Genomic DNA, 11,521 nt, shown 5'->3' with positions numbered 1-11,521 from the left:
TTGCTCAAGCTAGCAAAATTACCTTTGCTGTGTCACTATCCTGTGGGCGTGAACAATAAACTGCAATTTGCATAATTTCAACAGTTTTCACACCAGTTGGGCTGTGTTTTGCTATCTTTTACACACCCTGTAAGGTTTTTTGTTTTACTCCTTGAACTCTCAGTTTATGAGATCTAAATTGTCTGTTGTGAGCAAACTGGAACCTCGTTCTGCAGGGGTGAATAATGTGAGTTCTGCAACCTGAGAAACTCAGATTAAAAAAACCAGAGAGATTTCCACTGTGGAGCTGATGGTGAATGGGTCACTTCCTGAACGTTGGTGTTTCAGTTTTGTACTGAGTGAGGTGAGGGGGTGAGGGGTGGTTCTTTTAGTGACAAGTGGAGAAAAGGCTGCACAATTCTTTTAAGGTTTTTCTATAGTCAAGGATGTGCACAAACTTCCAATTAATTTAATTTCCCATTTTAGGCTCATAAGTATTCAAAAATCTTAATTAAATCAAAACAAGTTAGGAAAAAAATGAAAAATATTTTTCAAGGGTCAAGCCCTGTTTACCTGCATGTAAAATAATAATGGTGGCTTGCTCCAAAACAGTTTTGCACCAGCTGGTCATGTACAGTTTGCCTTACACAGAAAGCTTTCAGCAACAGCTGTACTGCAGGAACCTCATTTCCCCTCTCAGGTCTGGTTTATGATGAGGACAAACTAGGGATTGTTCCTGCAGTCTGAGATCTCAGTGAGGGGATGTGCAAAAGAACCAGGAGATAGGAGGCACATGTACCAAGGGGTGCAGTGGGAGCATCCCTGATCCTTAGACAACTGACACCTTCATCACAAAAGGGAACATTTTAATTTATACCAGTAGAGATGATTTCACAAGTGAATGAATTTTTCCTCCAGTGTGCACCATGATTTGCATCTGTCTTGTATTAAATAGGCTGTAAATGTTTGTCATAAGACTGACTTAACATTACATGTAGTAGCTGCTTGGAGTACTTCTAAATTTGAGTGCTGTAAATTAACTCTTTCCCATGATACTCCATTATTTAATTGGAGCAATAGATGTATTTCCACTGATTAATGCCACTTTCCATTCCAGCAGCAGGCCTTGAAGAACTCTGAGGTGCAGGTCTGCAGAGCTGCTCCAGGGGGTGGTGGATGTTCCGTCTGCACCCAGGGGGCAGCTTGAGGCCAACTCCTGCCATTTCCACCAAGCAAATTAACTTGAAAATGTTAATACAAAACTTCTTCTGTCTCCTTCTGCCTGATAAGCTGCTTTAACATTGCTTCTGAAAGATGTGAGTTTTCTACTGGAAAAAGACATTAAATTGTAGCTCTAACATGCCACAATTATTTTGCAAAGGAAGAAAAACCCCAACACTAAGTTATATAGTAGCAGTTGCTGTTCATTGCAGTTTGAATAGTGAGTTGTTCACACTTAGAAGCAAAAGCCAGATGGGTGAAGGCACACAGCATGAGTTAACTGTGATAAACAGCTTTGAAAACTCCATGAGAACAGTGTAACAAAAGTGCAAAAATACTAAAAATAATTAAAATTTTAAAATAAAAATTATCCTAGGAATACAAACATGTTTAAAAAATGTTTTTAAAGTGAAACTTTTATAAAATCTGAATCACTTGGCTCTGATGCAGTCCAGATCATAACACTGAGCACACTTTCCGTTTCCTGTGGCCCTTGGCTTTCTTCATGGCACTCAGTGCAATGGTTGTGGCTTCTTTAAAAACATTTTCTATGTTCTCACGACATTTTGCTGAGCATTCCAGGTAAATTTGTGCATTAATCTCCTTGCAAGCTGCCTCACCCTGGAAAGAACAGAAAGGTAAGAAAAGATGTAATTTTGGTGATGAGTGAAGGAAGGTGAGTTGAGAAGAAAGGGAAATAATTTGTACATCTTTGCAATCATGAAGAAAGAAGCTGCCTCTGAGTGCAGTGCTAGAGTGTGAGTGGCATTGGTAATAAACTGAAGCACTGTAAACAAACTTGGTGTTTTTCCACTCTGCTGAACCAAAGCCTGGCCTAAGAGTTCAGAGCATTGGAAACTCTTGAGATGCAGAGTCCTGATAGCACAAAAATATTCTCAGTATAGAATTTCTTTAAACTAAATGCTGAGGTTAAGTGAGGATAAGATGTCTACATGGTGGTATTTTTTTCAGGCCTGACCTTAACTATTCTGTGGTGTCACCTTTAGTAATGAATGTCACATGCAAGAACAGAATCTGCACTGATGCCTTGCCTTGTTTTGCTGGTGCACATGCAGGAACCTTGACTTTTGCTTTGAAGCATCACAAGGGCTCAGCCAAAATCCTCATAAAAACAAATGGGTGCCTGCATTTCTCAGCCATGCAATGGGAACATGCTTGAATCTAAAATATTTGCATGCAATTCTGGTTGTGTGAAATCACTACAGACAAAGCACAGTGATTTCTTACTTGTGATCCTTTTATTGTACTTGCAGAGCCAGCCCCCAGGTTTGACTTGTGGGCCTTTTACTGTGAATTCCAGGTCTGCAACCCATGGCTCACAGACTCTGCAATTATTCACTGTAATCTCTGGAAATGGGGTCACTTGGGCTTTTATTGGAGGGGGAGGGTATTTCTTCATATTTAAGCAGTTTGTCTCCTTCCAGTTGTTTGCAAGCTGCAGTGGTGGCAGATACTGTTCAGGTCCTCTGTGCCTGGCATGGGAAGCATCACGTCATGTGGCCCAAGGTGCCATCAGCTGTAAAAAACTGAGGTAGAGCAAATTTCAGGGAGGAAATACCATTTGGGAGGGCTCACATAGGAGACAAAGTTTGTGTAACATGTGGGTCCTTGAGTTCAACTGCATGAGGCCTCGGCAGACTGGCCAGTAGTGTCTGTTGCTTGCCTGGAACCTCTCATGTGAGGATGATGAAGGGATTTATTCATGAAAACAAGGGACAATCTGCAACTGTTCACAGTGACAGGCTGAGACCTCATCTTGTGTGCAAGGGAGACAAACTAAAAGGCCCAGCATGGTTTTGTGGTGATGCAGTTGCAGTTTATTTTCCTGCTTTTTAGAAGAAATTGTGATTCACTCAAGGCCGTAGTGCACTTGACCCTGTTCCCTGGACATGTGTCTCAGTTTGAAAGCTGCTGTTCCTGCTCTGAGGTGAGAGGAGAAGGATGGCTTTGTAGTTTAGAAAAAAGAAAAAGAAAAATTAGAGGACCAGAGCAGAAAAGTCTTGTGTGACATGGAACAAACTGTTCCATCACTGTTTCTCCTGTACCTAGGACAGCTATTCAGTGACATAACACTACTCATAAATCTAACTGCCTCATAATACTTAGAGATACTGATAATAGGAAGTTTTCCTAAGATTACTTTAGAGACTTCAAAGAACAGTCTCTCATGTCAGAGAAACCTTGCAGATGTTATTGCTATTGGCCTTGAAAGGATTTATTTTTAAGTGGGATTTGCAAAACACATTTATTCCAGAACGGTCATACTGGAATGGGTTTCCTAACATCTCCAGTCTTTATCACAGTACTGATCAAAGCACCAGTGATGGCTGCAATGTAGGCTAATAACAATTATGAAGGAAATCCAGCAACCTTGTTAAGGCTTACAAACTTGTAAGAGTAATAACCCAGCTGTGAAAGAAGAATGAAATGTCATTAGCATAGTAGGCAGATAGTTGTGTCCTTTAAAACTGCTCATATTTCTCTTTACTTTGGCACTAAAAATGAGTGGTGATTTGACCACTTCCAAAAACAACTTACAGAAAGCTCCATTAGTGCTGTCAACCATTTCTTTATCTGGATCACCTAATTTTGCAGTGTCTGTGATCATACCTGCGAGGAGCAATGCCATCACGTGCTTTATCTCCTGCCAAAGGGCCAGCACTGCAGAAACACTGAAGTTTACCTGGTTGTAGGTGATGGGCTCCTGCCTGGCAGCCCTGAGCTTGCGCAGCTGCTCCTTGTCCTTCCGAAGGTCTGTCTTGCAGCCGATCAGCACAAGCGGGACGCCCCGGCAGAAGTGATTCACTTCAGGATACCACTGGGGGTAGGAAAACAAAACTTTTACATCTGGTTTTGATTTTATCGTTTGTTTCCTGAAATCAAAACAATACAGCCAAGCAGCATTTAATATAAGTTGCAATTTCAGAGTTTTGGAGTTAGTCTAGTGGGGGGAACTCAACATGCACTATTTACATCCCAGAAATGTTTAAAAGTCCTACCCAAAGTCAGCTGCTTTATAAAAACACAGTGGCATCTGTCTCTATGCCAAAATGTTTCTTTACCATCTGTTTAAATTCTGAGGAGCTCTTCTAAAGTCACATTTCAAAACAGAATTTGGACTAAGTCTTGCTTTGTTTTCCTGGTGCTATGTCCAAGAATGCTTTGGAATGTTACAGAAATCCCAGCACAGAGAAGTGGTTGCTCTCATTTCTCCCCTGAAAATAAATACACACGTGATGGAAGTAGTCTTGACTCTAAGATGTGCATGTTGGTTGTGTGACATTGCTACAGACAAAGCAGTGATTTAATTGCTGGTGTTTGATCTTTTTAGTGAGAGTCAACCCTGGGCTTGAGCACTTAGGAGCCACGGAGAGGTGAGCCCCAGGTCTAAGGTCTGAGACCTGCAGCTCAGCACAGGATGAGTGATCTGGGCATCTACACACGCAGGGTACAGGACACTAAAAGCACCAGCATTTCTAATCTGACATCTTGTTATATATCAGGCATGTGTAATTAATTTAGAAGCCTCTTACCTTGGCTGCTACATTATCATAGCTAGTGGGGTTCATGACATCGTAACAAATTAACACCACATTGGTGTTCTGGTAAGAAAGTGGCCGGAGCCGATCGTAGTCCTCCTGCCCTGAAACACACAGGATGGTTTGGGTGAAGAAACCTCTGTCCTGAGCAAGCAGAACAATGGGGATATGTACAGACACATACTGGAGATCAAGAACAGTGGTACTATAATTTCATACTTGTCCAATTCCTTCCCTTGAATACAAGAGATTCCCCCTCACTGACAAAACTGATGGTTTAGAATACAGAACACATCCTTGGCAGGTTTTAATAAAAAGCCTGCTTTGTCCACTTGCTGAGGACTTAGAAGCAGTTCTAAACATCAACTGCCAAGTTGCTGCTCAAAAACAAAGTCATCACAAGGAATATGACAATTATTATTAGATATTTTCAGTTTGACAGTGGCAGTCCCCATAATCATTTGCACATGTGATGCTGTGAGGAGAAGAAACACTGTATTTTCTAGACAGGAATGGTGAAGTAGAAACCTTAGTGGTAAACCTGCTTTTCCCAGCCTGGTGATCTGAGAGGAAGCAGTGATTACACACAGGATTGTACAAGCCATGCTGCAGCATGAGCCAGGCTTAATTGGCCTTTGAAGCAGGACTCCCCAGCAGATCTAAGGGAATTCTGCTGAATTCTAGAAAAGCAGGGGATTTGTCATACTTCTGATTAGGGATATTCTAGCACGTGATGTGACAAGAGGAAACTGATTTGCTTCAGACCTGGACTCTTCCCCTTACAGTAATCACCGTGCCAGGGTCTGAAGGTGTCTTGCTTTGAGAGATTAAGTTCAAGAAAGCAGTAATTCCCAGATACCGCTGGCAGCTCAGGAAAAAAAACCCAATCTTTTTCATTTAATAAGGAAGAAAGCATGATTTAAGCAGTCTTTAGAAGGTGTATTTGTATCTGAATGCTGGAATCAGGCACGTGTCTGTGATGTACTGAATTTCCACAAGGAGAACTGGGAATGCTGGTCCTTCCCACTATCACCACAATCCACACACAGACCAGAAACTGCCCTGCAGGGAAGTTCCACATCTCAAATCTTCATGTTGATATTTCAAATGAAGGAATGCAGAAAATTTCAGTGTGCCCCAACTTTACAGCAATGATTCCTGCTCTCAGTCCACAGTCATGTACTTGCCATCACTTGCCAACATTTTTGTCTCTAGTCTGAAGAACTGCAGATATTAGAAAGCCAATATTATACAGTATTTTTCTCCCTTCCTTAATTTAAATGATTGGTTGATATACATTTTATTCCAAGGTAATCCCTGATGGATAAACCATTACTTAGTTTGCCTGAGATGTTTGTACAATGGGAATCTTGGACTTGGACCATTTTGTATTTGAGCTTCCACAACAGCCGTGGGCTCTGTGGGGAGGTGCAGAACAAAGAGGGATTGATATCTCAGGGTTTAATCCAGAAATAATACACAATTGACAAAATTAGGCATGTTGTATAAACATTCAGAGCAAAGATTGTACTGCTTATCCCTTCTTATTCTCCCAAACCATCTACTTGTTTGTAACCAATTTGCCATTTTGTTGCTGAGATAATCCCTTAAATACATTAAATACATCAGGTGCCAAACTTTTTTTTCCCTCCTAACTTCCTCTAGTGCTGTGTAAAGTTTTCCTTGTTAAAGTTCAAGCCTCTGAGTTTCTAATAACATAACTCGTAAAATTAAAAAGTCCTCCAAGTTGTTGTTGGCAATTGGTGAGGCAGACAGGGCTGTCCCTTTGGGAGAAACATGTTTATTTGCTTGGAATCTGAAAAAACCTCTAAATTCACACTCTCCTGGATGGGATAACAGAAAAAGTGTCTTTAATTATGTGACACAATATGTTGTACTGCAGGTCCAAAACTATAGATATGCCCTGGTGAACTGCTCCTTCACCTTCAAATCCATTTGCAGTTACGGGTTTTAAAGCAAACAATAAATGCATGAGAAAGTGCTGTGTAAAACACGGCTCTGTGTGCATTTGGAATGTTGGATACAGAGTGCAGGACAGGGTGGGGTGCAGAGAGCAGAAGGGGAAGGTGAGATGGCAATTGCTTAACCTGTGTTACAGCTGGGTGGTTGCAGCACTCACGGGGAAGGAGGAGGAAGCTGCTCTTTAGAAGCTCAGATGCAGCTCCTCAGCTGCTGAGGATGTAACGGGACCCAGATCAAGCTGTATCTAAACATAGACGTCCCCCTCTCTGAAAACAATCCCTTTCACCCCCTGTCCTCAAGTGCTGCTGGTGAAATGCAAGAAGGGGCCTGGGAGACTTTTTTTCTCTGTAAAGCTGCTCAGTCTGTGGTCAGAGCTAATTTGGCAGAGATTTAGGTCTTTTTTCTAAGAGTTTTAAAAAGGAGGAACAGAGGTGAACCTAAGCAGTAACTGAATGTCTATGCAACGCCCTGTGTGTGTTTCCTCAAACACAGGTAGCTGTTTTCTTTCCCCAGTTAACACAAGACATGCTGTGAAGGAGTTGGTTAAGTATCTGCCTATGTGTGAGCACATCTGTGACCCCTCTGTCTTCCTCAATTCATTAACCCATCAGAGACTTGGGGTTTTTTTAAAGAAAAAACTCCACCCAACTGAATTCACCTAAAATTTGCTAATTTTCTGCCAAGCTCCCAGTCTTGCATGCCTCTGGGAGATGCTGTGTAACCACATGACTGCAGTCAGGCCCTGTGGTGGGAAGGGAGCTCTGGTGGTGGCTGAGGGTGAACAGGAGAACTGAAACCACAGGTCTCAGTCTCATGTGCATGTTCACCTCTGTCTGCTCTTCCTCACCCTTTCGCCCATGCACTACCAAAGAAGCGCCAGCCTATGAGCTGTTTGCTAGCTATGTTTTTTCCCTATTCAGTTGAAAACAAATTGGGACATGGACGTTGTTGGCAGGAAGAAAACTGGTAGAAGAGGATACTTGGGGAAGGAGGAGGGGCACACATCAATTAAAAAATTGGGGGTTTTGTCTTACTCAGGCATTACTTCCTGTCAAAGTTATGAGAAATTATTCTTGCGTTCAAGAATTCTGGCTTTTAAAATTTCTCTGAAGACCTTGTGCTTCTGTCATCAGAGACCTGAAAAACCTCTCTGGAGGCCTTGCATGTGCTTCCTGTCAGGCAGAGCAAGTACCCACAATGATGAGGCATTACTTCCTCCCCAGCCCAGCAGTGCTCTGCTCTCTGCTTTGGGAAACTGCTGCACCAGGAATTGAGCCTCGTGTCTGAACTGCACCTAGGGCATCAACACTGCCCCCTTGGCATGGAAAAACTACAGAGTTCATTTACCTCTCAGTGCCTTTGCCTCTGCCAAGCACAGCTGGAAGTGGAAGCTTTTAATTGAAAAAGCAGCTGCAAAGGCTGCTTGTAGATCAGACAAGTGACGTTACAAAGCCTTTACACATTGCATATGTGTACCACCAACTTCCTGCAACAGCAAGAAGTGTTTGAGGAGGAAGACACAGTATCACAGTACAAAACACTCACCAAAAATTATTTTTCTGGTACATTTTAGAATAATCCAGTAAGTTCATTTGTTACCAAAATTCTTGTCAAGAAAAGAATACTGTTTGTATCTTGAAACGTTTGTTTCTTAAGCTTTTTGTTTGTGTCCTCCTCTCTCAGTTACTAGGACAAGATCAAATGTTTGAGCTGCACAGGACTTGACAATACAAAGGATTCTTCCAACTTCAAACAGCCCATGGAGCTGAACCTGTCCTTTACCTTTCCATGATGCTGAAGTACACCCAGCTCTATTTACTGTTGCTCCAAGCAAGATCCTAAAAATACACAACTCTAGGTCCTAGTCTAACCCTTAAGGAACTCAACATCAGTTTTGTACTATTAAAAACAGGATGAGACTAAAATGTGTGCTCAAGTGAGTCCTTCCTCTAGCAAAACTTCCAGTTACAGAAAGAGGCTGAAAAGCTGCTTGAATTAGAGTTTGACAGAGTTTATAGATATGTAATATAAAACTATATAAGTAGCTTTGAAACAAAACCAAAATTAAGGTTTTTTCCCCCTCCCAATTAAATGTCTTAGCTCAGGTGACAATCCCCCTGCTTTCTTTCTTGCTGTGACTTATGGAAAGCAAAAGAAATTTAACAGGAAGGGAGGAGACAAGTGGTAACAGCCTCAAGAAACTTGTAGCCTTGTGGCCATGGTGCTGTTTTGGGAGGTGAAAAATATTGGGTTTCGAGGTTTCCAGATGGAAAGCAATTGCTCTTTCACACCAACAGTGGCAGTTCCACTTCCCAAAGTGTCTCACAAGACACAAAATACACCCCACTGTTCTCCAGTGGAGCAGTGCTTTAGTCCAAACCAGTTTTTACAGCTGTGAATCCAATGTGGAAGGTTCACGCTAATAGCTATATTAGCATGAACAGGGACATTACAGGACAGGGGGTAATGGTTTTAAACTATCAGAGGGCAGATTTGCAATGGATATAAAGAGAATTTTTTCACAATGAGGCACAGGCTACCCAGAGAAGCTGTGGCTGCTCTATCCATGAAAACTTCCAAGCTCAGCTTGGAAAAGGCCCTGAGTAACCTGATCTAGTTAAAGATGTCCTTGTTCATTTTAAAGGTCCCTTCCCACCCAAGCTGTCCTGATGCTGCAATGAGCCATCAGCTCAGTGCGCAGTCCCTGGGCTGCTGGGGGCTGCAGGTCTGTGCAGAGCTGAGCTCTGAGACACAAGGAGCTGTGCACTCTTGCCAGGCTCGGGAGGGCTCAGTGCTGCAACGCTGGACCTGCCCAGCCCACTGCCATCTCTGGGTCCAGCCCATGCTCCTTACAGCCTGGAAGAGACTAAAAAGCAAATATTGGAATGTATGGCACCGGGATTTTAAATGAGAGCTCAAAACTATGTGGCTGGCAAAAAATCCACACTGACAGCAAACAAAGATAAAAATCATGAGTGCAGTGGCAGGTTCTTGGTGCCAACACCCTGTTTTAAGGAAAACCCTCTTTGGTTGCTCACAATAGACTCCAGTCCTCTTTTCCTCTAAGACTTAGATCCAAACCCCTTGACATCCAGTAAAAGGCATGTTATCCCAACTAAATGGACTTAGAACAGTAACACTGACCCAAGAAGACACATTGGCAAATTGGGTGCTCAGGATCTTTCTACACTGTAGTAAAAATTAGCAGTGAAATTCACTTTCAGATTAAAAGGCTTTTAAATTATGTTTTCAGCTATCACTTGCAGTATACAAGAAGGTTAGTGTGTTTTATTACTATTAAAAATGACTGGACTGCATTTGGTTCTTATTTATCTTGGTGTAAATTTGGAACAACTCCACAGGCTTGAACTGAAACAGATGATTTACACTGAGCTGAAACCCAGCACGTGTCAATTTTAGGGTTCATTTAGGAAAGCAGCTGGGTAACAGAGTCTGGGAACTTTGAGTGAAGTTGAACAGAAACCATTTCACAAGTTCTTCAAATGAACCTGAACAACTATCAGCATTTTCAAATAACTTTTACTGCCACAGCCTTTTCATTTTGCACACAAACCAGCCTTTTTTCTCCTTCCCTATTCAATCACACATGGCAGCAGATTAAAATGTTTTCCTGGTTGATTGTATTATGCTTTGCATCTGGGAATTGGGTTTTAATACTTCCAGATATGGTTGCTATTTGATGTTTCTGAATTAACTGGGGTTGTTTGGATAATGAATGAGTCGATGACCAGAACTGACATTAGACAATCAATTCTTTTTTTTTTCTGGAAGCCACATTGATATGCAACGGGCAATGATGGTTGGTTTGGTTTTACTTTCCTCTCTAGCAGTCTTACCTGCAATGCTATGGTTAAACTATGCTGGTAGAGAAGAAATTTGAAAACCTGTCCAACTTTAGTCTTCAAATATTGGGCTGATTTAAGCTGACACTAAAAAATCTGCTGGAACAGAAATGGGGGTGCGTGTGCTCACAGGAGCAACACTTAACAGTTTCTGCTTATTTGCCTGAAGTTGCGAAAGGCTGGGCCGGGTTTGGGCTCAGTCCCAGGCCAACGTCCCCGAGTGCTGCCATCGCAGTGGCCGCACAGGAGCTGCCCCTCGCAGGAAAGTGGAAACCCTTACCTGCGGTGTCGTAGAGGTTCAGGGTGACCTCCTTCTTCCCCAGCGTCACACTCGTTGTGTACTTCTCAAAAACAGAGGGTGCGTATTGCTGCAAAGGGAGAAGGATCTCGATGATCGCAGAGGCCTTTTCCAACCTCAATGGACTCAGTGATTATGAGAAGCGGTGCTGGCGGGGCCCAAGCGCTGGGGCCGGCCACGGCTGCGGCCCCCATCCCTGCGGGGGTGGCAGCCCCTCACCTCGGGGAAGGAGCCCTTGGCATACACCATCAGCAGCGACGTCTTCCCGCAGCCTCCGTCGCCCACGATCACCACCTTCACCTCCTTCCTGCCCGACGGGGCGGCCGCGGGGCCGCGGGGCTGCTCCGCCGCGCCCTCGGGCACGGCCCCGTTGGCCGCTTCCATGGAGCGGGAGCGGAGCGGGCCCGCTGAGGGCACAGCGCGGCCGGGACGCGGCTCCGCTCCCCCTCCGTGCCCGGGGCGGGCAGAGCCGCCCGCGCCCCGCCGGGGATTGGCCGCGCCGCGGCTGCCGCCGCCTCAGGTGCCGCAGGGCCCCGCCCGGGCCCCCCCGGATACTGGGGGAGCCTCTCCCGGAGCCGGGGCCCTCATCGCCGGCCCGCGGCCGACCGCAGGCTGTG

At 43.8% G+C, this 11,521-nt stretch overlaps 1 protein-coding gene across 2 annotated transcripts; it reads right to left on the bottom strand.

Moving 5' to 3' along the window:
• Positions 1 to 828: 828 nt before the first annotated feature.
• On the bottom strand, positions 829 to 11,428 carry RHOF (ras homolog family member F, filopodia associated). Of its 2 annotated transcripts, none has more exons than XM_018916740.3 (5): positions 11,124 to 11,400; positions 10,887 to 10,974; positions 4,755 to 4,864; positions 3,905 to 4,039; positions 829 to 1,821 (listed from the first exon to the last, which is right to left on the bottom strand). In XM_018916740.3, the coding sequence occupies exons 1-5, from the start codon at positions 11,286 to 11,288 to the stop codon at positions 1,657 to 1,659; spliced, it is 663 nt and encodes a 220-aa protein (XP_018772285.3). In that variant the 5' UTR covers positions 11,289 to 11,400; the 3' UTR covers positions 829 to 1,656. The 2 variants fall into 2 exon arrangements, with proteins under 2 accessions (XP_018772285.3, XP_050836381.1); XM_050980424.1 differs by lacking the exon at positions 829 to 1,821 and adding an exon at positions 2,438 to 2,747 and having other exon boundaries at positions 11,124 to 11,428.
• Between the last annotated feature and the right edge of the window lie 93 nt (positions 11,429 to 11,521).

Source organism: Serinus canaria, chromosome 15 (assembly GCF_022539315.1).
Source record: "Serinus canaria isolate serCan28SL12 chromosome 15, serCan2020, whole genome shotgun sequence".
In the NCBI taxonomy this organism is placed as follows: domain Eukaryota; kingdom Metazoa; phylum Chordata; class Aves; order Passeriformes; family Fringillidae; genus Serinus; species Serinus canaria.
Note: the sequence above shows the minus strand (reverse complement) of the source record. Positions and strands in the feature narration are given on the sequence as shown.